This window comes from Felis catus, chromosome B3, assembly GCF_018350175.1.
Source record: "Felis catus isolate Fca126 chromosome B3, F.catus_Fca126_mat1.0, whole genome shotgun sequence".
Taxonomy (NCBI): Eukaryota; Metazoa; Chordata; class Mammalia; order Carnivora; family Felidae; genus Felis; species Felis catus.
In genome coordinates, this window is record NC_058373.1 from 33,584,303 (window position 1) to 33,611,547 (window position 27,245).

The following is a 27,245-nucleotide window of genomic DNA, read 5'->3' on the forward strand; positions in this document are numbered from 1 at the left end:
GTTCCTCAAGATTTAAAAGTACCGCTGAGGCCAAAGCAGCTCAGATTTCCTACCCTTAGGACCTCTGCTTTTTTTTTTTTTAACGTTTATTTATTTTTGAGAGAGAGAGAGAGAGAGAGCATGAGCAGGGGAGGGGCAGAGAGAGAGGGACACAGAATCTGAAGCAGGCTCCAGGCTCTGAGCTATCAGCACAGAGCTGGACGTGGGGCTCGAACTCACAAACTGCGAGACCGTGACCTGAGCCAAAGTCAGACACTTAACCAACTGAGCCACCCAGGAGCCCCAGGACCTCTGCTTTTTGCACACAACTTAGCCACTGCCCCTTGCTCTCTGTCTCAGGGGTTGGGCCCCTATTCTCTTCCTCCTCCCAGCTATTTCTCTAGGGTAAGGGTGGTGGGGGGAAATAGCTGACAGATGCAGGAAGTTGGCTTGGTCTCTCATTTGACATCTAGAGAAATGCAGCCTCCCTCAATACAACAAAATCCAAATTCTCTTAAGGTTAGCAAGGTGAAGAAAGAGAGCTGTTTCTAGGAGACCTAATTATTTCAGTGAAATCCATCTCCCTGTTGAAATTCCCACTGCCAACCTTCTGCTGGCCTTTCAGGCTGTGCTTCATGTGCCTGTAACTCTAAGTTAGCTCAGAGATGGGTTGGACATCAAATATTTTGAATATTAATGAAGAAAAACAGGAATATAAGCACAGAGAATACAAAACACATTAAACAAGCCTGGCTTTTCAAGCATAGGTTTTTTATTCTGTTACAGCTTCTTGATTTACAGAGTCTTCCCTAGACCACCTGTTGTCTCATTACTTTCACCCTGTGCTTTGGAGATACCTTCTTTGCCCGAGTACCTTGCCTGCATTGTAGTTCCTGACTTGCCTCAACATGAAGTACCACTCTTAAGGCCCATCCCCTGGGCGTTTTTCTTTTTCTTTCTTTCCTTTCCTTTCTTTTCCTTCTTTTTTAAAATTTAAATCCAAGTTAGTTAACATATAGTGTAATAATGATTTCAGGAATAGAATTTAATGATTCATCACTTCCATATAACACCCAGTAGGAGCTTTTCTTAAACTTCCTTACCTGTTCTTAATCAAGACTGTTACACTGTTGACACCACAAGTTTCCTAGGGCTCTCTGTCCCATTCTGCTTTGTGGTCTAGAAGAAATTCCTTTCCACTAAATAAATGGCCCCACCAGGAAGCCCACACTCACTGAAATTCCTGCCTCCTAGGAGTACCCTTGCAGCTCATCTAAACAGTATTAGGGAGAGCTAACATTTTTTACTTCATACTAGGTAGATCCAGGTTTTATGCTAATAAGCACTTTAATAATTTGCTAACACTTTGGATTACTATATGCTTGGCATTGTTGTAAGCACTCTGTATTTGACTAATGTAATTCTCACAAGCCTATGAATTAGGAGCTATTATTCCCATTTTGTAGGTGAGAAAACAGGATAAGTGATTTGCTCATATTCCACAGCTCATGACTGACAGATAACCTGATTCCCGAACTGTTTGTTCCAATTCTAAACTAGATAGCCTTTCAAACTTTACAAGTATTTTTTCATTTTAATGCTGACCAAAAAAGATGGAAGATAGGTTTTCTTTAGAGATCTTAAATTATGTGTCTAGGGTCTCATAGCAAGTCAGTGGCAGTGCTGGGTTTTTACCAGGACTGCCCAACTTCAGAATCTGAGCTCTTAAGCATCGTTTCAATTCCCGCCGAGGTTCTCAGACTACTCCCACAGGTGTTCCAACAACTCAGTCTAGGTGCTTGGCTGCTCCAGTGGTGTAACAACATTTTTGCTCAATTTTCAGAAATTGTGAATGGATTTTTCTCAGTTGTAAGCATTTCTTATAATTTCCCTTTGTCAGTGACACCTGCTATAGCAAGTATTAGCAAATAATAGAATGAGAAGTAATGAACAGATAGTGTATATTACCAGGAAAAAACTCAAACACCTGCGCTGGTCTCAGAGGTGTCACTGTTTTCGTAGCATACACATTATGTCTTTTTTATGCCAATAAAATTGTAATGACATTAAATACATCATTTTATAGTGTTCCACATAAAAGCAACAGGACTCTGAATCTAAGAAGTTTGAAAGCCAAACATATCTGAAAAATTGTAAAACCTATCTGGTATAAAACAAATCTAATTAAAAACCTATGGCACTTCTCCAACAATGCCTTCATTGCAGGGAATCTTGCAGGGTGGGGCCCTGAGTTTCTGGAGAGGAATCCTCCCACAGCCTGGAGAAGGAGTTGAAGAAGGATTGCCTCTTTCTCCCACTCAGGGCTGCCTACCGCGGAGGTGGGGCTTGTGAAAGCCAGGTCTGAACCAGAGATCCTCCTTCACAGAGGCCAAGGTTATTACAGATACTGCACACGTAGGTTGACTGTGGCCTCCTACTTCACATGGTCCTGGGCGCAAGCAGCCTTACTTCGTCTCTACGTGGACGTACTTAGGGTGAGGGCCAGGAAAAGAACTATTTTCCTCAATTAGTCCCAGGTGGAGAGTAGATGGCTATGATTTCTGTATTGAGAACTTGGAAACTCCTGGAATTTAACCTTCTTCCTTCTCATGGTAATTTTCCATCCAGGCAGGGTGTGGTCCTGACTCAGTTTGTGGTGAGGATGTGGCCATCCATAGGGGAGGAGCCTTGTGCTTGGTTCTGCCTTTCACTCTGGCCAGTAGGGAGAGAGAGGAAAGAGTCTGGTGCTGAGTCATAACTGGGTTACCTAACAGCTTCTCAGGATGGATTGGGAGGTGGAGGTTTGGGAGATGTCTCAGCTTCTGGGACAAGTTTGAGAGTGGTGGGGAGGAAACTTCGCAGGTCACACAATTCCCCCGGGAGCAGTGGGAATAAAAGTAGGCTCCGGTTCATCCGAAGGGGCTTCATTCTCTCTGGAGTGTGGGACTTTCCACAGATATTTCAGAACCACACCCCCTGCAATGGGGCCAAAGATGCCATCCTTTAAGTTAAAGCATTACCTACAAAAATTATTTTGTCTAGGAGAGAGACGGAAGTCTCCTTAGTCCTAGCCGTCCTTTCTGGGCTAAGTGGGTCAGGTTGTCTGGTAGCCAGTAAGCATGGAGATGAAGACTAAAGGTAAGGTGCCAAGTGAAAAGCAGAGTGTGACTGACCTGCAACAGGAGGAATTCCTGAGGAAGGGAGCACATGATCCATTGTTCACTGATGCTTTTCTTCGTCTTCCAAGTCTTGGTTACTTTGGGGGAAGGGGTCTGCTTACAATCCCACTTGCATCTTAGGCAGCCTAGCTGTGGCTACACTTGCAGGGAAAAAGAAGGAGACAGGGCCTCCATGGGACTGGCTTGGTGGATAGGGTTAAAGTATCCCAGGGAGGCTTTGTCCTGTGAGTCCTAACAGTTTTGGGCTAGAGAAAGACTTGCAGTGAGTCACACAGGCCGACTGGGTCACCTTGGCTGAGGCAGTACTTCCACTGGAATGAACAAGGACTCCTCAAGCTTCCTCCCTTCTGCTTTTAACTGCTGATGAGGCATATCCTGAGGAGGGGGGGACCTAGATACACAGTTGCATTCAGAAAATATTCTTTACTGTTGCTATCCCCTGGAATGCCTTCCCATACCCATATCTGTCCTAACCAACCTCCATGTGTTTTCCTATGTGAAGCCTTCCCCTTCCGACACAGAAAACCTGTTCTCTCTTTACTCTTGATTTCAAAAGGCCAACTTTCTCTTCCTTTCAGGGTTTTTCTGTGGAGGAACTCTGGAATTAAGATTTTGTGTCACCCTGATGAGCCTGAAGAGCTCTTGGGAATCTGAAGGAAGGCATAGAATAAATTAAGTCTACTTGGTCTGGCTCTGGAAAGGGCATATAAAATCCAAAGTGATAAGCACTTCTGCTTTAACCTGACTTTCAGGGTCAATGGGCTGCCCTGGAAGTCTGTATTGGCCTGGGAGAGAACACTGCCATTTTACCTCATGAGGTCGTGTAATGGTAAAGCCTGTAAATATCACCCTCCCTCACCAGGGCCACAGGAGTTGGGTCCAGTACCATTTGCAGACATACCCCATGAGGGACTCCAAATGACCTTTAAGAGACCAGATTTAATCCCAGATTCTGTGGTTCTGTGACCATGAATCCAACAGGTAACAAAGCAGTCTATACCCTCACACTCACCCCAGTCCATTGAACCTACAGCACCCCCTCCCATCCTTCCAGTTCAGAGAGCTTAATGGAAGGACTGGCTCCCAGCTCCCCCCAGGTTCATGTAGCCCTGGGGATACTTGTTGCTGGGTCAAAGGAATGGGGATTCAAGATGACCAAGAGAAGGCAAACAGAGTTTCTTGCATTCTGAACGATGTTCTGGCACTAATCATAAGGATAATCCTCCACAAGGTCAATTCCCCAAAAAGGGGATGCCTGTTGGGCACCATGCTGTACTCACTCACATATATCATCTGATCAAACCCCATCTTATGAAGCAGGCATTGTCTTCAATTTACTTTGTTGTTGTTTCAGAGAGAGAGGGCACAAGTGAGCGAGAGGCAGGGAGAGAGAGAGAGAAAGTGGGGCTCATTTTTTTTTTACTTACCACCTTAAGTGGTGCTCGTGCTCACCCAAAGCAGGGCTCAAGCTCACCTGATGTGGGACTTGAACTCATGAACCGTGAGATCATGATCTAAGCCAAGGTCAGATGCTTAATGACTGAGTCATCTAGGCACCCCTTCAATTTACTTTTAAGGAACTGGGTCCTTACATATTGAATTATAGGATATGGTCATAGGGCTAGTAAGTGGAACTGGAAAGAAGAGAAGATGGAATCCAAACTTTCTTATATACTATGCTGCTTTTTGGCAAAACAATGACAATCACCTTAAACTCCATGTGACAGATTTTCACTATGCATCTAAACCCGAGCAAGGATATGCTGGATTTGTCTCTGCCAGAGTTTCATGGACAGCATTTTTATAACTCTCCAGTTTAATACCTGGGAATTCAATCTTGGGAATGTATCTAGATTTAGGACTTTAAAATGCAACATAGTCTAGCACTGGCCAGATCACTGACACCTCCACCCCCCACTGTTGTTCACCACTGTTTTTAGTTCGTCCTTAGCTCAGGGCCAACCAACTTCCCATCTACAACCAAGGGGACCAGCAAAGGCTTCCAGAAGAAATTAAAGGATTCTGTGGCAAACAAAAACGTACTTTTAGGCTGTCACTTTCTGGTCCCAGCTTATCTGAACTAACAGGAAAGCAGAATGGAAGGCCTTTGATTCAGGGCAAGGCAGGTGTCTGCCTGATCAAGTCACATCCATTGTCTAGTTTTCCAGGAAAAGGAAAGACCCTAAGAGAATATGGTCTTAACGATTTTTAATGAGGCAGCGTTGTATCTGTTCTCAAAACTTGGCTTCATGAAGGCAAGAATTAACAGCTGTTTCATTGATAAACTGCCTTCATCATTGGTGTTGACTAGCCCTCGGAAAGTCGGAAAATACCTTGGAGAAAAATGTAAGAAAAGCTCTAACAATATTGATTTAAATACATAAGGTTGAAAACAAAAGTGCTGATTCCTGCAGTTTATCAACTCTAACATTCTGACTTGATATTTCCTGATGGTCACTTCTACACTAATATTAATGCCTTCTATTCGCTTTCTACTCTCAGGCCTTCCCTCTGCAGGATCCTAGCCCCAACTAAAGTATTCACCTCGCCCCAAATAGTCCTTTCTTGTAGCCCTAAGAACAAAAAGGCCTCGCGCTCCCGCTCCACGCACACTGCGCCCTCCCCAGTCGTCCCTAACCCCGCTCCATTGCGGGAGCCCTTCCGAAGGCGACCTCCAACCGTCCCAGGAGTCTCTATCTCTCCGCACCTCCTGATCCCATCTCGGGCTCCCTAACTGCCTGTGCGGCACGGTTTCCGAGGTGTGTGCTGGGGCGGGCACCCGGAGGGATGGGGAGTCGCAGGACAAGGGCTGGGGGAATGCTGCCGAGGATCCATAAATCTCGCACTGCCCGGTTAGGCCAGGACAGCTGGGGCAGCCTGGGCCGAGGGTCAAGAGAAGAGCCCTCGTCCAGCACTCCAAGCTGGCAGCAACAGGTGGTGGCCCCGGCGCCCGGGGGTCTGGGAGGGAGGTCCCCGGAGCTCCCGGGGCGGGCCCCGCTGCCTCGCCACTTCCTCATTGGCCTGCGCAGAGCGTTCATGACGCGACTTTTATGTAACGTGTCCTTCCGCCACGGAATGTAGTCCTCCCCTAAAGGGCAACCTGGCAGCGCGTTGGGTGCCGCGGCACTTCCTCCTGAAGGTGACTGCGCCCCGCGAGGAAGCGGAGGGGCGGGGCCCGGCGAGCCGGGAGCCAGGATTGGGTGCGGGGCGGGGCGGCGGAGGGATTGCGGCGGCTGCAGCCTGGATAACCTTGGGGCTCAAGCGGCCGACTCCCGCACAGCAGCGTCGCGTCGCGAGCGTCCAGACCTTTCTGCAGCCGCACTGCAGCTCGAGCGGGACCGCGCCGGAGGTGAGCGGGGCAGAGGCTGGGCCATCCGTCCCCACCAGGGTTCCGTGCACACGGCTAGTGCGGACTCCCGGCTGTCTGCGCACTCAGGGCACTTACACTGGGGCCGGCGCAGGGTCCTGGGCATCTTGCACCCCGTTGAAGTCGGGAGAGAGAGCCAGCTCGCGCCTAGGGTCTGCTCGTCAGAGCCCCCAGACCCCCCCAGCTCTTGTTTGTTCCACAGCCGGCCCTCCCCTGCCCCAGTGCTCACCCCCATTCTGGTCCCATCCTCGCCTCCCTCTTCTCGATCTGCTTCCATCCTCGCCTTCCTTCCAGTATTCCCTCCTCGGATTCCTTCCTTTCCTCCCTCACCCCCTGCTCATCTGCTCGCCTCCTCCCCTGGCCCCTTAATACTGTACCATTCCCCCTCCCTGGGCCCTCAGCCCGGCCCTGCCCCCCTCATTCGGATGCTTTCCTTGTAATCTCTCCTCGAAACCCGTTTCCCAGCTCCCTCCCCCTGTGCCGTCTCCATTCAGCTTCGCGTGCTCTTCCCGCGTCCTTGTCCCCCCTCGTGCCTGCCCCTTCCCCCATTCATGCCCTGGTCCCGCCCCTCCCCCTCCATTCTGGTCACGTCCGCTCCTCCGCATCCCTCTCCTCCGCTCTCTGATTCGCTCAGCCCGGGTCCTCGCCCCTCCCCTCTGTTCTGGTCACGTCCGCCTGCACCCCCCCCCCTTTGCCACCCCACTTTCTCGCCTGGGTCTTGGAGCCCCGGGCCCGTATCCCCAGTTCATGTCCCTAATCGCAGTGGTCTGCGGATGGGCTGGGCCGGCTTCCGTGCCGCCGGGGGATGCAGCGGCGGCTCGCGGCCCATTTGGAAGGTTATGTAACCCTCGGCGTTCCCGCTGCATGGGGAGGAAAGGGTGGTTGCCCCTGTGGCGCATTCTTGTTTGGGGCCGCCCGGATTCGCCGCGCTGGCTCCGAGGAGGGTCCCGGGGCTCCCTCCTGCCGCGGCGGGGCTGCATGTAGCGGACCGGGACCCGCCCCGCCCCTCCGCAGGACCGGTGCAGCCTCGCCTCTGCCTCACCTCGCTGAACACATACTCCCCGGTTTCAGAACACGGAGATCTCGGGGTGGGTGGGAGCAGGTTATGGGCAGAATAGAAATATGTCAGGAGCTTGACGCCACGTACCGCGTTCACTCAATAAAATCTCTGTGTGCTAAGCTGTTTTTCTATGACCAGAAAGGTCATAGCCCACAAAGCTCATAATGTGATTAGGGAACCAACAGTGGTAACTGCTGCGAGGAAGGGATCGCTTCCTGTTGGGTGAGGGATGGAAGAAGGCCACACGAGGTGGCATCACACACTGGGTTTGAAGCAGAAAAGTACCTTCCAGTAGTAAGGTTATTTAAAAGGCATCCCTTGGTTTTTTATCTGTATTCTTCAAACCTAGGACATTGATCCTCTCCTGTCCACGTGAGCCTGATGGGTAAAGTCCAGGCATGATGGACAGAGGCATTGGGAAGTTAATGGGCTTTTAGAATCGGGTTCGACTCATTAACATCTGGAATGAGAGAGAGAATTCAGCCCCAGGACCTCAGTTTCCCATGTATAAACTGGGAGTAACATTTTCCTCCTAATGGTTGAAAGGATTGGTCACTATATACCCAGTTACATGAATATATGGTGAATACTCCGCTCAGTGTCTGAGCTCTAGTGAGATGTCCAGGAGAAATGCCTTCCAATGTATTCTTTGTTCGCTGAGCACAATTACTTAAACCGTAATTGAGCATGAGGGCTCTTCTCCATGCCATACCCAAACAGGTATTCCTAGTTAATCTTTGGAGCCATGATTAAAATGCAGACATCTCCTGGAAACCAATCCCTTAAGGCATCTTGGTTCAGTGTTTACAAAGTAACTAATAATGTTACCTTGCAGCTCTCTACTTGCTGCAGTGGCTCTTTGATCTCCTGAGAATAGGGACCTGCAGAGGAAGGAAGGCAAGGAGGCAGAATTTCAGCAATTGATGTTTGGCTAGGAGAGTAGAAACAAACTTACAAACTGAAATCTTCACTGTTATCCCCACCTATGCCAGGTGGAGTTCTAGGGTTTGCTTTACCAGCTGGTGAGTGGAGGTTAGGATCCCAGGCAGGGACTGCAGCCTCCTGTTGGCAGTACTGAGGGTGTGGTCACTCCCTGGGGTACAGAGGCTAGCCTAGGTCAGGACTTCTGCTCTGCAGCATTATTAGCAAATAATTCACTCTCCTGTTGCCTGAGGATGCTGTTGGGAAATGCAGTGGGGCTGTTCTGAGGGGAAGGGTATGTAACCCAGCACCAGGTCTGTGGTGGAGGGGGGTCCTCTGTGGGGAAGATGACTCAACCTTTCAACTTATCTGCTTTTGAGAGAATTCTCTTCATTGGGTGAGTGGGAAACTGCACTGTGGTCTTCACAGGTTTAAAAAGTCCCTTCTCCCTATTCAGTGAGTCAAACAGTGAAGCATGTGTTTCCCCCAAGTTAAAAATGGTTTCGACTAAGTGAAAAATAGTTGTCCAGGTTCCCTGGCTCTCTGTACTGCCGTAAGACCTTAGGGTGCAGCATTGCAGAACCCCGGGCCCAAGTAATGTGGCCTGTGTCCCTGCATTCCTGAGACTACTCTGGGGCCATGGCTCTCTTTGTGGGAGGAGGGCTGTAATGGTCATGAATAATGATGACTGAAAGAATGTCCTTGAACTCACTTCTGAGTGAAGTTACACTTCTAAGTACTGCATTAGAAGCAAATAATTTTAGTGTTGAATTCATAGTTTAGCAAAAAGCATTATTGGGTCTCTAAGACCCAATAATTTGCCAGTGACTTGGCAAATTTGGTAGCTGGGACTCCAAACAGCTAGCACCTTGTAGGGAGCTGCTTCTGTGCCTTGAATGTTGTGACATTAATGGGGGTGGGGGGGGTCACAGGAAAAGTCATTTTATTTCTTAAAGCCGTTTCTTAATGTTGAGGCAGTGGAAGAAATGAGGAAATGACTATGAGCTAGAAAGTATAAAAAACGCAACCCGTGCATTATCAACTCACACTAAACTTGTTCTAATTTATTTTGCTTCAGCTTGTGTGAAGACATGTCAGGATGTGTTATTTTAGCCAAGAGCTAAGACCGCTCTAGGTAGGGGAAAATGACTCATTTGACATTTAATTTCTGAATCATTCCAAACGTCCACAATCAAATCTCAGTTGGTTGGTACACCACAAGAATGAGTTGCCAGTGTGAGCAGAGTTTTCTTGCAATCTTGTCGAGGGTCTTGTGAGATGTTTAAGTGATTTGGCAAAAGGTCTTACAGGAGGGGTGCCTGGCTGGCTTAGTCAGTAGAGCATGCGACTCTTGATCTTGGGGTCGTGAGTTTGAGCCCCATGTTGGGCATAGAGATCACTTAAAAATATATGTGTGTGTGTGTGTGTGTGTGTGTGTGTGTGTGCGCGCGCGCGCGCGCGCGTGTGTGTCTATGTATATACGTATATATGTATATATATGTGTGTATATCTGTATATTCACATATATATATATTTTGGTCTTACAGGACCCTGAGTCATCATTTTAAACCTTAATTCTGGTACAGATAGGAACAGAGCTAAGGGAAGACTGTTCTTAATACTAGCATACTTTCTGGGAACTTGGATTTTTCACCAAAAGCCAGTCTTAGGCTAGATAAATGAATAGTCTGATTATTTGGGGTTTTGTTAGAGAAGCTGTTTTGGGGACAGTGAGCTGGGGTGCGTAGTGGATGGTGCCATGCAACCTCTGTTGGGCCTTTTTGCCTCCCAGTCTGACTGCTCAGTTCAGAAGGTTGGCAGGGCCACCAAGCGGCGTGGCCCCGCCCCTGCAGTGGTTTGTGCTGGTCTGCACGTAGGAGGGCAAGCCAGGCTGCAGTACCTCCGGTGGCCTCTGAGACTTACCTCCCCCACTTCTGTCCATAGGAGAAGCTTTTGGGGAGCTCTAACTAAGCCTCTCTCTCCTGACGCCAGCAAGCCTTGTTTTGGATGTTAGGCAGGGGCTCTGGGGTGAAGATGCCAAGACCAGCTATGATAGGACCGAGCTTAGCTGATGCAGTCCAAAAAGTTCTGTGAAAAGGCCCCCGTTCCTTCCAAGCCTTTGAAATCAACTTACAGATAGTATTTATTTAATTTTAGACAGTTGGTGTCTTCCTGGTTTCCAGTGATGAGTGCAAGAGAATTACCCAGTAAGTGAGTCAGTCATGGTATAGGAGACAAAATCATGGACACTTTTGGAAGAGCCCTGGGAGCTTTGATCTAGTTAGAGGTAGGGAAGTAGAGACTTTGGATATCTGGTATCCCTCTTTTGTTACTACATTAGAAAGCAGGTTAATAAACCTATCACATGGATGGACATTTTAAAGCCCTCACAATATTGAATGTTGGGCAGAGGTATAAGAGGGCAGGAGCTCACATTACTGGTTGGTTGTAAATGGAGAGCAGTTCAACGATATTTAGTAAAAGAGAAAATAAACATACCCCGTGACTTATAAATTCCATTTGTGGAAATATAGAGAGAGGAGTTCACATTTGCACAAGGAACCATGTACTAGGATAGAGTTGTCTTTATACTGATTAATGGTGGAAAAATTGATTCAGTGGGAGGAGGAGGATGGCCAACCAGTAAGAGAATACATAATACATAAGTAAATGATCTAGTCGTGTAGTGGACTAGGACAGCAGTTCATATGAATTCACCAGATCTAATGTACCCACCAGATAGGTCTTAAATGTGCTGAAAAATGCAAGTTGTTTGTTTGTAACAGTATACTACTTAGAACATTTTAGAAAACAGTATCATGGGGGTTGGTATAGATATAGTCACACTTAAATGAATTAGAAGGATAGAAAATTCCTGACAGTAGTTGGGTGTCAGAGTTCGTGACAGGCTGTGGAAGGGTTGGAGGGGTGTGGGGATAGAGGGAAGATGAACTCTACAAAATGCATTTTTTTTTTAAGCCTAAAATTCTGGCTGTTAGTAGTCAGTTCTGGGTGGTAGAAATACAGCTGTTAATTATTTTTTTTTCCTTAGTTCAAAATAAAATAGAAGCAAATCTGTGAAGGTCACTGTAGGAAGACCAGTCATACAAACTAGGTCAGTGCTCTTAGAGAGCTGGTCCTGCCATTCCTCCTCCCATCTCCCCTTTTCCCCCTTCTCCTCCCTCCAACTGTGATGCAGGGCAGCTCTTCCTTTAAATGCTGAGCTAATGCCTCACTCTGGAGGCCGTCACCCGTCCTGGTTGTCCCTGACTTGGGCCCTAAACTACAGGGTTCCAGGTCCCTTGCTGCTTCCAGAGTATGAATATCATGCCCTAAAACACTGCCTCATTATTTTAAGCCTAGTAAGGAGACATCATAACACAGGACAACAAAAGCTTCCTCCGGACTTCCTCCTTCAGGCTGAAACCAGTTCTCTGCTCTGAGCATCTGTGGTCAAACGAGGACGTGGGATGTTTCTCTGACTTGGGACTTAGCTGCCCTGGAGTTGAGTGGTCCTTTGGGGGGTGGGCCCATTTTGTGTCTGCCTTAGTGCCCTCTTTACACTCAAGCTTGAAATAGAACCTTAGGCCCCTGCTTGTAAAGTATAAGTCCCTTAGTTGTAGCCCTGAATAAATAAAAGCAAGGGAATTTTACTTGAACCTGCAAGGGGGCTCATTTTTGTTTTATGTAAGTAACCAGGTAAACTAGACTTGGCTTTCTATTACTGGGCCTGCTGAGGGTAGATTGGACTTGAGATTCACATCTCTTAGCTAGAAATGCCTTTTCCTCCATACCCTACTCCATATGTAAATACATGATATCATTACTGTAAGTGAATATAAGGACAAACAGCCATTCAGTCTAGACCTTACTAGGTTCTGTAGGTGGCCCGGCACTTATTTTGATGTCGGTGTTGTCATAGTCAGATTAGGGCCAGTCTTGGGATTTCTATTGCTCTGGTATCTAGGAAGAGAGCTCCTAGAGAGCAGGCTGGCCTGGACACCTTGCCTGAAGATTGGGGAATTGAAAGGCCTTTGTCATGCTGACCTGGAGGTGCAGATAGCAAATTGATGTCAGAGCAGGGAACACAATCGGGGGCACCAGGTGCCATCATAATTGGGTTACTCTGTGTGGTGAGGTTTGGCATCAGGACACACTTGGTGCAGAGTGCCCTGGCTGGTTACAAATTGGGTTATGCACATACAGGCCCATGGGCCAGGCTGGTTTACTAGGGCAGAATGATTTGGGCCTTTGTGAAAGAATTGGCGAAGCGTGAAGCCTTCCCGGCACAACTCGCCAACAGTACTGGCTCTAAGAAGAGGCATGTCATATTTTTTGGATGCTCCTTCCTGCTCTGGTTTCTGGATAGCGGCCAAAGAATCGTTTCTGGCACGAATGAAGCTAGAGAACCAGGAGCTGCTGGAGACGAGGAGGAGAGGTGGGAGGAGGGGTGCATGGAGCTGAGCTGTGAGCGTAGCTACTCCAGCCCCTCAGCCTGCACTGAGGCTCTGACGCTGTCTCCTTTCTCACAGAGGAGAAATGGCTGTGAGGAAGATCCTACTGCAGGGGCTCATGCTCACGAGTAAGGTTCCCGCACCCGAGCACAGCATTTGCCGCCATCAGTGGGTACGCCGGGCTTCCACTGCTGGCTGGAGGTTGGCTGCGCATGTGTCTGCCTCCCAAGGAGGAGGATGCAGTAGTGAGTCAGACGGGCACTGGCCTGGCTGCATGTCCTGGCGGGCACTGTCCAGCCTGAGGGGCGGGGAGCTCTTCCCAGAGGCCCGCCCCGAGAAACCGGGCTGGGACTGCCATCCTGGGGCTCGGGGACAGTCGAAGGGTGTTTAGGAAGAACTCAAGTTAGGTGGTTGGCAGGGTGGGCAGCTTGCGCTCAAGAGAGGCTCGTGGAGGACCTTGGCAGCAGAGCCCTGACCCTCCGGCAAAGGAGGCTCTGGGGCAGAGCCTGAGGCAGGAGACCCGCCAGTGACCTGGGGATGAGACCTGAGTTCCCTGGTTTGGTAGGGGTCTTTAAGGACATGTTGAGATACCGCATAGGAGTCTGGACAAGCAGGCTTTTTTTTTTTTTTTTTATTGCTGGCATGTAAATGTGCTCAAATGCCAAACAGATTTTCATTTGTTATTTTTTGTGTGTTTAATAGCCTGGGTGAGCAAAAGATCAGAGCTTGCAAAAGCTCAGATTTAACTTGACATGGTGACATAGGATTATTGTTTGAGCCCAATATAATTGTATCTGCTCCTGGCCTTGGAGACAGCCCTTCTGTACCAGAACATCCCTGTCACAAAGATTTTGCCGTAAAGATTGAGGACAGACTAAACAGGAAAAAAAGTTTGCTGGAATTGGGTGCGTGACTAATAGTTTTTTTTTGCACAGAATTGTCCTGAGGACTTTATTAACTTAGGGCCTAAGCTGTGTTATCTCACCTCTGCCCCATTTAAGCAGAGTATTCCTGAAATGCATAGAGCAGTGGTTGATTAATAAAACCAGAAGCTTCTAACCCTTTTAATTCCAACACTTTTACCAGGAAACTTATAAATGTTATCATTTTCAGGAGAGGTACAGTTGCCATTTTTCTTAATATGGAAATATTTCATTACGGGTAAATTAGTAAAAGGAAGAAAAAAATTTGCTATAATCCTATCACCAGCTGATGTGCTGTTAATATTTAGGTAGATATTTTTCCAGTTAAATGTATGTTTATTTTATTTTTTAATTTTTTTTTAACGTTTATTTATTTTTGAGACAGAGAGAGACAGAGCATGAACGGGGGAGGGGCAGAGAGAGAGGGAGACACAGAATCCGAAACAGGCTCCAGGCTCTGAGCCATCAGCACAGAGCCTGACACGGGGCTTGAACTCACGAACCTCGAGATCATGACCTGAGCCGAAGTCGGACGCTTAACCGACTGAGCTACCCAGGCGCCCCAAATGTATGTTTATTTTATTTTATTTTATTTTGTATTTATTTATTTATTTATTTATTTATTTTAACATCACAAATAAGATTTTTTATTTGTCACCATTAAATGTCTGAATTTTAAACAGATTCTTGGGCTGGTGGCTCATATCCATCAGCTTGCTCAACTTTAGCACTGGTCTCATCCCCAGTAGCTTTTCCAGAACTGCTACCTTCACCATGAAGCTCCATGAGCTTTCCCAATTCAAACTTGGGCTTCTTCAGCATTTTTACTTTTCTAACGAAGACATCATGAAGTGGATAAATAGACTGACGAGCCTTCTCTATGTCTTTTCCGATGCTGTCTGGAATCAATTTATTGACAACTTCTTTCAAGTCATTTGTCTGCACCTCTCGGGTCATGATTTCCATCATCTTCTTCCGAATTTGGCGGACCTGTTGGTGCTGAGCATAAGAGGTCTTCCGAATCTGATTGTTGTGTTTTTTAGTAAAACCGACACAAAAGAGACGAAGCAAATACCCATTGGTAGTTTTGACATCAACGTGAGCTTCAATCATGGTCTGCCATTTTTTGACCATGGAGCACATTTTGTCCTGGGTAAGATCCATGCCATGGAAATTAGTCAGGCAGTTTTTGCCCTGAACATCTTCAGTAATTAGCTTGAATTTCCTAAATGCAACTTCATCATTCTGCAAATCAGCCAGGCTTACTTCAAATACACGACCCTTAAGGCCATCAGATGCGATTTTGGTTCCTTGAGTTCTCGTGACTAGTGTTTTTCCAATATTTCTTATATTAAACATTGCTGGTGCTTTTACATCATACCAATCTTTCTTTGAAAATGGATCAACCACTTTCTTCTTGGCTCCCTTTTTGCCGCCTTTCGTAAGGCGCTTGTTCTTGCCTACCGCCATGGCGCTGCTCAGGGAGCCAAAAGGGCGGAAGTGTAACTCGCCCAAATGTATGTTTATTTTAAAGTTTATTTATTTTGAGAGAGAGAGCATGCCAGTGCGAGTGGGGGAGGGGCAGAGGGAGAGGAAGAGAAAGAATCCCAAGCAGCACCCGTGCTGGCAGTGCAGAGCGCAGTGTGGGGCTCAGTCTCACGAACCATGAGATCAAGACCTGAGCCAAAACCAACCAGGTTCTTATATAGAATAGTGAAATGTTAGTAAACCCCCAGGCTTAAAGAAAATTTAGAGGGAAGGTAATCTGGTCTCCACTAGGAGATAAAGCATCGTAGAGGAGCCAGTAAGAACTTACTTTTACTTGCAAAGTTTCTGTTACCAGTTTCTTGGTATTTTCTCTGTAACATAGCTGAACCTCTGGGAGCAGCTACCACCTGGCTACCTGGTTACTAAGGTAATTTTTTCCATTGCCCCAAAGAACTTTAGTTACACTCAGCTTCTGCCTTGATCCTTGTACAGCTCTGCAGAGCAAACTTTACTCAGCTCCGAGCGATCTTTGCAAGTGGGGCCAAGGAGCCACCCTGAGCCAAAAAAAGAGCATTATGTCATCGGAAGCCCGAGCCCAGAGAACACAAGGTATGACCCAATAACCAGTGGCCCCAGCCAGGTCCTTGCAAGGAAACCCTGATGTCTCAGGTCTAGAGAAGAGGCAGCTGATGCTGATGATTTTTTTATTTTTTTTGGGGGGGGGGGTGTTGGTTTTTGTTTTTGACAGCTGATGGTTTTTAAGAAGATTGGGGTTAGTTACTCCAACCCATTCATTCAGATCTTATTTGGTTCATGATACAGTCCTCAAACTGGATGGTGACTCCACTTGGAGGCCACAGCAAGGCCTTTGTGTTCCAACTGGGTTCGTGTGCCCCCTGGTGCCATCTCTTCAGTAGTGTTCCCTTCACAGCCAGACTTGCCTAAGCCCCACCCGCTGTGTGCTCTGCAGGCAGCAACCCTGACTCCCCATCAGTGCAGGTAAAGGAACCCTGCCTCCCCAGGCAGTACCTTCAGTAATTCCTCAGTGCTTCAGATTCAGGGAAGGAGGGGAAGGTGGGTAGAACTTTGACTTTGGCAAAGAGGTGTTAAGATACACTGAAAGGTCATTCAACAGACACTGGAATACCTCCTAGTATTAGGTGTTAACAGATATAAAACCAAATAGGTCATGGAGGAGAGGGTTGATGTTTTCATTTTGCTGCCTGGTATGTTGTATTAGAGAGTTAGGAAATGCACACTGAAGGGAACAGTGCATTTGTCATGTGGGATAGTTAGCCAATATCTTACTTCCCCAGTTTTAAAGTTTTGGCTTCTATAGTTGAGGACTGGTGGTAGCCATTTGTTTTCTTTCTTTTTTTTCTTCCTTCCTTCCTTCCTTCCTTCCTTCCTTCCTTCCTTCCTTCCTTCTTCCTTCCTTCCTTCCTTCCTTCCTTCCTTCCTTCCTTCCTTCCTTCCTTCCTTCCTTTCTTTTCTTTCTTTCTTTCTTTCTTTCTTTCTTTCTTTTCTTTCTTTCTTTCTTTCTTTCTTTCTTTCTTTCTTTCTTTCTTTCTTTCTTTCTTTCTTTCTTTCTTTCTTTCTTTCTTTCTTTCTTTCTTTCTTTCTTCAAAGGTTTATTTATTTTTGAGAGAGAGACACACACAGAGTGTGAATGGGGGAGGGGCAGAGAGAGAGGGAGGCACAGAATCCGAAGCAGCCTCCAGGCTCCGAGCTGTCAGCACAGAGCCCGCTGCGGGGCTGGAACTCACAAACTGTGAGATCATGACCTGAGCCGAAGTCAGATGCTTAACCCGCTGAGCCACCCAGGCGCCCCTCCCTCCCCCTTTTTTTTTTAAATGTGGTAACCATCCATTTTCAGTAGCTGACAGGTTTGCTCATACCTGGTCACAAAGCTTCTTGGGCTTTTATCACAATTCTCGAAGGTAGCAGAGGTAGGTTTAGATGCATGGTCTACTCGAACTACCCAGAGAGGCCACCAAGTCAAGGATGGAGGAGGAGAAAGATTGTAAGAGTGATATATCAGGGTGCCTTAGATTTATAGGAAGAGGAGGGACAGGGCTGAAGAGGGGCTTGTTCCGGAGCCTGGCCTGAAGCCTCTAGGCTCAAGGGTTTTAGAAGGAGTAGCCCTTGGTCTGAGAACTTGAGAGGGACAGCCTTCTGATGAGGAGTGTCCAGCTCTGGCTCTCATCCTTACCTGATGGTTCTTAAGACCCTGCCTGGAAACTTCTCAAGTCTTTGTAATCAGCTAACTAACCGGCTGAGTGAGTTTAGTTGTAAGTCAGTAATGAAGAAAGCAAAGGTCAGGACAGTTGTCAGGATTGTGACCTGGCCTGGTTAATTACCTGAAACACAGATGGTCTTTGTTACTTAGGGTGGTGTACTTGTCAGAAAGTTGAACTGGGATGGTGCATCAGAAAATCAGTTGGGAAAAGGATTTGGCAAGCAATCTTAATTTCCTCATGTTGTGACTGTCCTGTTAAAGTTGCTGTACTAATTTTAGAATGACACCAGTGCCCTTTGGGGTTATCCTTGAATTTATGCAAATTACTTTGTGTGTCCTAAAGTGCTGCTGACCAAAAGTAGATGTAGTTTTTAGGTAGACTCCTGGGACAAAAGATTCTGCATTCAGCATTTTGGATCAACTTTGCTTCCTGTCTAGGGACTGGTTTCTACTATCTGTCTGTGAACTCTCCTGCTAGAGTGAGTCGAGGAATGAACTTGATGTGTGCCCTGTGTTAGTGAAAATCTAGTATCCCAGAGCTCAACGGACTGCCTGGTTGGTGGCTGTCTTTACAACCAGGAAACTCACTTTGCTTTTGGGTGGGGATTGTTAAAAGCCAATGTGGGTGCCCTGCCCTGTAGCAGACATTTATAGCTTTGAGATAGCTTTTCATACAAAGATCTAGATTCGCCAAGGTACTAAACTAGGATTCCATTCTTTACCTCACTGGAAGATCAGTTACAATTTTCTTTTGGGGAAGCTCTTTCCATGCCTGTGACATGTTGTTTGTAGGATGGACAAGAAAGCTGTCAAGGTAGATATGAGCTGTTGTCAGGGGGGTCTGCTTACAGCAGGTACTTGGGAAGTACACACATTCGGTACGAGGTTTTAAACTGTTCTTTGAGGTCCTTCCCACTTGCTCACGGCCGTGTGAACCCTATGCCTGACTTGAGGAGCACCCACATGGCCAGAGCGTGGCAGGGCTCCCTGTGGCTTGTGTGCAAAGTGTGCTTATTGAGTTAATGTGTAAGCAGGAAACAGCCTCATGTGCCAAGTGGTATATTAACTACCTGGGCTTCTCAGACTGATACTCTCTCTTCAGTTCTCCTGGACCCAGGACCTCAGCAGCCATGTCAAAGCCCCATAGTGATGTCGGGACTGCCTTCATTCAGACCCAGCAGCTGCACGCAGCCATGGCTGACACGTTCTTGGAGCACATGTGCCGCCTGGACATTGACTCGCCACCCATCACGGCCCGTAACACGGGCATCATCTGTACCATCGGTGAGTGGGTGGGTGTGCCCTCAAAACGAGGGCCTCCTATGACAGTGATCTTTTCTCTCCTGAAAAGACAAAATAAATGTAGCAAACCTGGTTGCTGAGCGAGAGGCTACACAGATTCTTGTGGGAACTCAGGTCATAGGAAGTTGCAGTAAGGAATTAGTATGCTCTGTTTTTGCTACTAAAGGTGAAATTTAGACGATGTCTTCCTTAGCACCTCTTTTAGGAGCATCTCAGAAATCTTAGGAAGATCTTTTTTTTTTTTTTAAGATTTTAAAAAATGTTTTGGTTTTGAGACAGAGGGAGAAAGCAGTGGAGGGGCAGAGAGAGAAAGAAGAAGACCAAGGATCCAAAGCGGGCTCTGCACTGACAGCAGAGAGCCTGATGCGGGGCTCAAACTCATGAACCATGAAATCATGAACTGAGCCGAAGTCAGATGCTTAACCGATTGAGCCACCCAGGTGCCCCTCTTGGGAAGACCTTTTTGACATGGCTCTGTGCAACCAGAGTTCTGTGGTTGGACATCTGGCTAGCCTTCAGGGAGAGCAGAGAGGGCTGGCCAAGTCTTACTTAGGCTTTCCTAGTTAGATAGGAGCCTGTAGAATTTGAAGGAAATAGGAAAAGTGACCCCTTAAATCAAGAAAGTGGGCAAACACAATAACAGCTATGTATATGCTTTTGAAAGAATTTTGAGCTTTTTGCAGGAGGGAAATTTAGGGACAAAGAATATCCAGAGTTCTTCAAACTCAAGTGTTATTCCTACTTTGAATAACACTTAGGCTTTAATATTTTTTTCACTAGGTCCGGCTTCCCGGTCTGTGGAGATATTGAAAGAGATGATTAAATCTGGAATGAATGTGGCTCGTCTGAACTTCTCTCATGGAACTCATGAGGTGAGCCTCAGCTGGACAGTTTGGCCACTGGGAGAGCATGTAGGAAATTGGGTGGGAGTGCGGTGTTCATTTAACCACAGTGGATCAGGCAAGAAAGAATCTGGGGTTTACAGCCAATGGGGAGATCGTCTTCACTAGCCTATCCCTACTCTTCCTTTCCCCATCTCCTGCTATCTCAACTGGCCAAGTCTCCTTCCACAAAGAAGATTCGTTTTGTTATTGGCCGTGGTTATCCCACACACCTGTGTTCACAAGAGTACGGAAGGTTTGGGGTGCCTGACTGGCTCAGTCAGAGGAACATGCGACTCTTGATCTTGGGGTTGTGGGTTTGGGCCCCAAGTTGGGTATAAAGATTGCTGGGAAAAATAAACTTAAAAAAAAAAAGTGTGGAAGGGTTCTACTGGAAAACCTTGTAAGCCATTAGGTATCGTGGCCACAGTGCTTGACACCTCCTTACCCTTGGGTTTCTGTAACAGTTCATATTGAGGTGATGAGCCAAAAGGTCACCCTGCAGATTGAATTCTGGCCTAGGTTAGACCAAGATAACTGAGCAGGTACAGGAGAAGTCCTTATTGCAAGTTAAGGACTGAGTCTAATGCACTAACACTTCTTGGCATATAATACCCCCTTTCATCAACATTATGTTCCTGGCCTGTGTCTTCCCAGGGGCTCTGGTACATTAAAATAAAGTCTGCACACTTCTCCAGCAGCGTGGTAGGAATGTATTTGTGCTGAGGCTGTTTATGAGCTGACTTGACCTGTGGACAGAGGCTTTACCTAGCTACTGGGAAGTGCTCCATTCCTGCCTGCTTCTGTTCCCAAACTCATTTTGAGGGAGGAATTGAGGTTCCCTGACATACAGTTCCTTTTAAAAACCATCAACCTTACTCATAAGCCATGAGATTTCATACTGGCATTGGTACGAAAGTAATGGATGGGCCAAACTTCCCTCACTCTTTGTTTAGAAAAAGGAAAATGCTACCCTGTAAGGGCAAGTGGTAAGGGGTTGCCCTCTGGCATTTGGAAGCTGGTGTTAAGTTTAGACTAAAAATAAAGCCTCAGGAAGTACAGTCCAAGAGGCGAATTTCTCCTTTCTGGAAACGTGAGACTCTCCATCGTGAGTTCCGTAGCCCGTGTTCCATAAACAGCCTATGGCCTGGCAGGCGGCCGGCTTCCAAATGTCATGGAGGCCTGACCAAGTTCAGAGGAACTGTCCTCAGCCGGCACTTTAGGCAGGTTAAGACTGGTCTGTGGTGACATTCTGTAATTTTCCGATGTCGGGGTCCGAGTCCCTAGGAATTCCTGCAAGTGTTAGCTTAGCCCAAAGACAGAGCTAAAGATACCAGTGGGGATTGGTTCACTATTGATCCCTGCTCCTGGACCATGCCAGGGTCTCCTCTGTGTAGCAGAAGAAGCAGAAATAGATTTTAAGAAGTTGACCTTTAACTAGGCTTGTGGCCTCTTCCATCCAGTAAAATAACACCACTGCAGCTCTGAAATGGCAAGGCTGCGTGCTGTCTACTGCACCTGCTGGACAGGGGCTGGCTCAGGGATTTTGGTCTTTTTAAACTACAAGACGCATTTGGAGATAACCTCTGCTTTGACTCTTATTCCTAAGTTAGAATTGGGACTTAAAAAAACCCCAGCAACAACAAAATACTCCCCAAGTCTCTCTAGTGGGTTTATTCTGCAGTTTTTGATCAGGATGAGGTTGTCTCTGGGATCAGGGTTTTGGCTCATCTGAAATTGTTCTAATATTATATATAGTTATATAATTTAATATTACATAATGTAACGTAAACAGTTTTAGTTTTGACTGCATGTCAGAGCTCTTACTTCACATGCAAGTTTGACTAGATGCTATAGCATGCTTTCCCAGCTCTTGACAGTTTTTAAGTACTCTTTTAAAACAGAACATTGAAATTGTTTTCTCTCCCTCTAACAGAGGGCCATCTACTATCTGCATCTTATCTTTTTGCCAGTCTCCCTAACCCCACTTGTAGCAGTTCACCTGGGCAAGATGTGTTCTTACTGAACATGTGGTCCCAGTGATACTGACTTTTTTTTTTTTTTTTAATTTTTTTTTCCAACGTTTATTTATTTTTGGGACAGAGAGAGACAGAGCATGAACGGGGGAGGGGCAGAGAGAGAGGGAGACACAGAATCAGAAACAGGCTCCAGGCTCTGAGCCATCAGCCCAGAGCCTGACGCAGGGCTCGAACTCCCGGACCGCGAGATGGTGACCTGGCTGAAGTCGGACGCTTAACCGACTGCGCCACCCAGGCGCCCCGATACTGACTTTTAAACAACCTAAATTTAGAATCTTCCACAAGGACAGTATTAACTGATAGACTTCTTTACCACTTGTTAATATCCAGCAAAACCACAGCCCTAGCGGAAGACTTCAGTACACCTTCCAGCAGTGTACCAAAAGATAACTGTAGATATATAAGACCTAATAATATAAGACCTAATAATCTTATTGGTATGTATATAAATAGATGACTTTATGTCCACTCAAGACCAAAACACGTATTTATTTAAAATGCTTAGGATTTTAAAATTTATTAGGCCACCAAAACCCACCCCTCAAGTTCCATAAAATGGAAATTATATAGGCCATATCCTCTGGCATATTTTTTTGTGGAAACTTTAAGTCTTAACACAGACTTAAATGTACTTACCAGAAAACAAAAGTCCTAATGAAAGTAAATAAAATAGTTAAAATACTAGTAACCAAATAACCTAAAAAGGGTGAAGGGAAAGCATTGATTTAAAAGCATAACTTCATGAAATAAAAACTAAATTTGACAAACCAAAACACCTCTGTAGCACAGAAACTTCTGGAAAACCTGGTCAAGAATCAGGATGCACAAAAAAAAGAGTAGGAGAAGGGAATATTTCCTATGTATTAGAAGAGAGTTTGAAAGTCATAAAAAGACTTCTTTAATTTCTATACATTGAGATGAACTTGACTCTTTTCCAAGAAAAGGTAATATCCAAGATGTAAAAAAATATAAATAGATGAACAGCCTGAAGAAATTTGAAAATGTGGCCATTAGCTCTAGCTCTGGTTCAGAACACCAGGCCTAAATGACTTTGATGACTTCCTTCTGACTGCCTTGAAGGAGCAGTTAGATCCTCTGTCGCACTGTCCCAGAGCCTAGAGAAGTACAGAAGTCTTCCCAGTATGTTCTTTGAAATCAGCACACCCTGACAGTAAGATGAGCCAAGGACAGTACCCGAACCAGACAGGTTAGCACACGAGGCTTGTTCCCTTAGAGGCAGAAAGCACAAATAAAACTTCACAGCCAAATCCAGTTGTCTACTAAAAGAATGCCCTGCCTCATGACCAAACACAAAGTGCATATTGGATGAAATAGAATGGTCAATAGAAGATGATGGTAATGCTAGGTAACAATTATTAAGTAATTACTGTTGTTCATCTCTGTTCTAAATACTTCATGGATTCTTTTACGCCTCACATCAGCTCCGAGGGAAAGGGATTTGACCATATGAAACACCCATTTCTTTGAAAAGTTATCTCTGTATTCTATTCTCTATTGTTTTTATTGTGAGTCAGCAATAGAAAGAAATTTTTATAACTTAGAATAAGGGCCTCTGCCCCCAGAAAACAGCCATTGGTCCTCATTAGATAGCATAATTAGAAGCTGAAGATTTTCAGACACAAGCTTCTGGCAGCACTGTCCTTGTTCCGGCTCCCCTCCAGCCTCCTTGTGGGTGCTACTCTCCTGGACCGGGTGGCTGAAGGACAGGGCCTGCAAAGTGCTGAATTGGGTGCTTCTGTTATCAGCAGTGTCCTGTTGATTATACTAAGCACTTTTGACATCTTGGCTTTGAGTCTCCTTTTAGTCAGATGGTAGCAACAGTTGGAAAAAAGAAAGGGCTTAGGAAAAAGATGGAAGCCAGGGCATTTAGTTCAGAGAGAGGCATATTCCCAACTTTCCCTAGACTGCTCCGGAAAGTGATTGTAAAAACCAGGTCTGCCGGACCTTAGCAATGAGTTGTGTAGCTTGGCCATTGTAAGCTTAAGTAAATAACTCTGGAGTTTGAATTGTACTTGGAATCAGTAGAGGAAAAAGCTCAGAATTGCCAAATCTATCAGAATCTGACACTGATTGCCGGACCAGCACTGTGCACACATAAGTGCAAGGTCTTTTATTCCAGTTGCCTGTTTTATTTGCCGAGGGAGAGTAATTCCTAGGTCCTAGAGAAAATAAGACATGCTTCTTTTTATGTTGAGATGTGTTTACACCATACCTGTAGTGGGTTTTGGTGGCAGTGTTCTAAACTAAGATTTGCCCATGAGCGAGTTAGTGCTGTGGAAGAAGTGGGCAGAAACCAAGGGGATTGAGATAAGGTTGAGGGTGCTCAGTGAATGGATGACACTGAGGCTAGCCAAAGAAGGCAGGGGTTTAGAACATCCAAGGCTTTTCCTTGAGGGATCAACTTCAGTTCTGGCGCTAGCTCCTCATGTGGGAGGACACCCATCATTCTCCTTCCTTACCCCCAGTACCATGCTGAGACCATCAAGAATGTGCGTGCAGCCACGGAAAGCTTTGCTTCTGACCCCATTCGTTACCGGCCAGTTGCTGTGGCCCTGGACACCAAAGGACCTGAGATCCGAACTGGGCTCATCAAGGGCGTAAGTATCACCGGGAGTGGGGACAGGGAAGGTACAGGGGGCGGTGGGCTCTGGAGGGCCATGTCTGTGCCCTGCTCGGAGGCCATGTTCCTTAGTTTAGATCTAGAAAGGAGGGTTCTATTCATCACTGTAAACGATGTTGATTTGATGTACTTTGCTAAGAAATGATACCAGAGAGGAAGCTTTTTTACTCTAAAAACCTAGTTCCAAGCCTCTCTTCATCCCTTTTCCCCTGTCATTAAATAGTGTGACTAAAACGTTGTAGGTTTTTCCTGGATGACTTCTTTGAGATAAGTTTGAGAAGAAGATCATTTATTCCCAAAGCCAGACGCTTTATTGTACTTCTGGCTGAGATTTGAGCGTTTTTCCCAGGAGGAAAGAACTTTTCTTTTCCTGCCATGAGGGCTGGACTCATGGCAGTAAACTGTTTTGTCTGTAGAGTGGCACCGCAGAGGTGGAGCTGAAGAAAGGAGCCACTCTCAAGATCACCTTGGACAATGCCTACATGGAAAAATGCGATGAGAACGTCCTGTGGCTGGACTACAAGAACATTTGCAAGGTGGTGGAAGTGGGCAGCAAGGTCTACGTGGACGATGGGCTTATCTCTCTGTTGGTGAAGGAGAAAGGTACTGGAGTCAGCATCTCATTGTGTAAAACCATCTCCCATTCTTTAAATTTCCTTTAACACAAGGAACATGGGAAGTTTGTTTGGCTGACAGCAAGATTAAGTCTATTCTCAGGAATTCCTCTTTTTTTTTTCCTAAGTTATTTATTTTGTGAGAGAGAGCAAGTGGGGGAGGGGCAGACAGACAGAACCCAAGCAGGCTCCATGCTGTCAGAGCCCGATGCAGGGCTTGAACTCACAAACCATGAGATCATCACCACCTGAGCCAAAGTTGACACTTAATCGGCTGAGCCACCCAGGTTCCTCTATAATTCCTTATGTTGTTTTTTAAAACAGACTTCAACTTAATCGTGCTTTTAGGAGATGCGAGAATTTTTTTTTAATCCATCCTCACTGTTAGAAAGCCTTTCTGCTTTCTATCTTCCGTCAATATGATATGTGCAGGACTCTAGTATACTTGGGGATGATAGCTGATATTTAAGTGTCCGGCACTGGTCCTAAGCATTTTACACGATAATTTGTGTAAATTTTAAAACAGTCTTATGAGTATCAGATACTATTATCCCTATATAACAGGTGAGGAAACTAACTGAGGCACAGAGAGGTTAGTTGACTTGCCCAAGATTATACAATTAGTGAGGTGGTATTTGACTTCTGGACATAGGGCTCCAGTGCCCACAATGTACTGCTTTCAGTTCACTATACTGGGGAGAGCCTGCTTCCTGTTGAGGATGTTGTGCCCTCATTGCTCTGCCCCTCCCCCCCCACTCTGTTTTACACAGGTGCTGACTTCCTGGTGACAGAGGTGGAGAATGGTGGCTCCCTGGGGAGCAAGAAGGGTGTGAACCTTCCTGGGGCTGCTGTGGACTTGCCTGCTGTGTCAGAAAAGGACATCCAGGATCTGAAATTTGGGGTAGAGCAGGATGTAGATATGGTGTTTGCATCTTTCATCCGCAAGGCATCTGATGTCCATGAAGTTAGAAAGGTCCTGGGAGAAAAAGGAAAGAACATCAAGATAATCAGCAAAATTGAGAATCATGAGGGAGTTCGGAGGTAAGTGCCCCCCCCCCCCCCCCCGCACTTTCCAAAAAGGCTATATCCTGTGAATATCCAGTTCCCAAACCTGGTGACCAGCCTATCAGAATGCAGACTCCCTAGCTTAGGCCAGACCCATAGAGTCCCTCTTAAGCGGGGAGAATGAAAGGCATTGGTTATTTTTATTCATGCATGTATGTATACAGTCTCTACACCCAGCTTGGGGCTCAAACCCACAACCCTGAGACCAAGAGTCGCACGGCTCTTCGGACTGAGTCCGAAGGTGCCCCAAGGCATTGGTATTTAAAAAAAAAATACATATATATCTTCCCAGGTGATGGGCATGCTGGTGCTTCCCAGTGGTGATTGATACTCTTCCACAGGCCCAGGGAGTTGGGCCAGCGTTGGGAGTGGACAGGGTCACTGCTCACAGGTCAAGGGCCATTATGCTGTCCTCCTAATAAGGAGCACTACCTATGTTTGCCGGAATAAGGGGATATTGCCCCTCCACCCCCCCACCTACACCACCATTTTTTCACAACAGAAGGAAGATAGCAGGCCCTTAGGAAGGGGCCCTTTTTAGCCCCTCACTTGGGAGGCATGTGGAAGCTCGTGGTGTCCTTATCTTCGCTTAGAAAGCAGCTGGCCTGATGTTTGGGCTCTGGAATGTTACCAGCTTCCTGGAGGAAAGCATGTGCCTCTCCAGGTGTATTAGACGGTCCCAGCTCTGTTTCACCACCTCCCCAGTATTCCCCAGGTTGAGCCGAGTGGGTATGACCAGCTCCGTGACCTCTGTTCCTCCCAGCTCCCTGCTAGGAACATAAGCCGGCACAGCTAAAACCCTAGACCTACTTGTGTGGATTAGGCATGTACTTGGGGAGGGTGGGTGGAGCGGCCCCGCCCACTGTTTGACCTTGCCATCCTTAACTTTGCATAGACGTCCTTTGTACTGGGATCCTGCCATCCTGATGAGCCATGGGTGCTCGCTGACCCTGGCCACAGACCAGGCAGAGCCACAGCTATTCTTGCCTTCAGCACGTTGGGAGGGGGCCACCTCAAGGAGCAGCCCTTCTGGCCAAGGACCTTTATGTCGTGAGCAATCAGTTGGCCTCGGGTTCTCTTTCTGCCTTGGAAG

At 46.6% G+C, this 27,245-nt stretch overlaps 2 protein-coding genes and 2 long non-coding RNA genes across 9 annotated transcripts in view; 1 reads left to right on the forward strand and 3 right to left on the reverse strand.

The window, feature by feature from the left end:
• Positions 1–196: 196 nt before the first annotated feature.
• On the reverse strand, positions 197–14,321 carry LOC102900889. 4 transcript variants are annotated; one of them, XR_006599026.1, is made up of 4 exons: positions 8,569–14,321; positions 8,414–8,466; positions 3,637–3,808; positions 197–3,549 (listed from the first exon to the last, which is right to left on the reverse strand). It is a non-coding gene; the product is annotated as an uncharacterized LOC102900889 (long non-coding RNA). The 4 variants fall into 4 exon arrangements; XR_006599024.1 differs by having other exon boundaries at positions 197–2,691; positions 3,153–3,808; XR_006599025.1 differs by having other exon boundaries at positions 197–3,808.
• On the reverse strand, positions 5,352–6,215 carry LOC109500585. Its single transcript, XR_002158228.3, has 2 exons — positions 5,866–6,215; positions 5,352–5,491 (listed from the first exon to the last, which is right to left on the reverse strand). It is a non-coding gene; the product is annotated as an uncharacterized LOC109500585 (long non-coding RNA).
• The window catches only part of PKM (pyruvate kinase M1/2), a 28,301-nt gene continuing 7,423 nt past the window's right edge, over positions 6,368–27,245 (forward strand). The window contains exons 1-6 of one of the 3 annotated variants that reach the window (XM_045059059.1): positions 6,368–6,507; positions 18,713–18,894; positions 19,693–19,784; positions 24,319–24,450; positions 24,890–25,076; positions 25,858–26,128. In XM_045059059.1, coding sequence (XP_044914994.1) covers positions 18,741–18,894; positions 19,693–19,784; positions 24,319–24,450; positions 24,890–25,076; positions 25,858–26,128 — 836 coding nt within the window. In that variant the 5' untranslated portion in view covers positions 6,368–6,507; positions 18,713–18,740. Of the gene's footprint in view, positions 6,508–15,955; positions 15,981–18,712; positions 18,895–19,692; positions 19,785–24,318; positions 24,451–24,889; positions 25,077–25,857; positions 26,129–27,245 lie in introns of those variants that run through there. The other 2 variants (XM_045059058.1, XM_019832117.3) reach the window with 2 other exon arrangements.
• Positions 14,511–15,398, reverse strand: LOC101093441 (40S ribosomal protein S3a-like). Its single transcript, XM_045059072.1, has one exon. It carries the CDS (start codon positions 15,351–15,353, stop codon positions 14,559–14,561), a length of 795 nt encoding a protein of 264 aa, XP_044915007.1. The 5' UTR covers positions 15,354–15,398; the 3' UTR covers positions 14,511–14,558.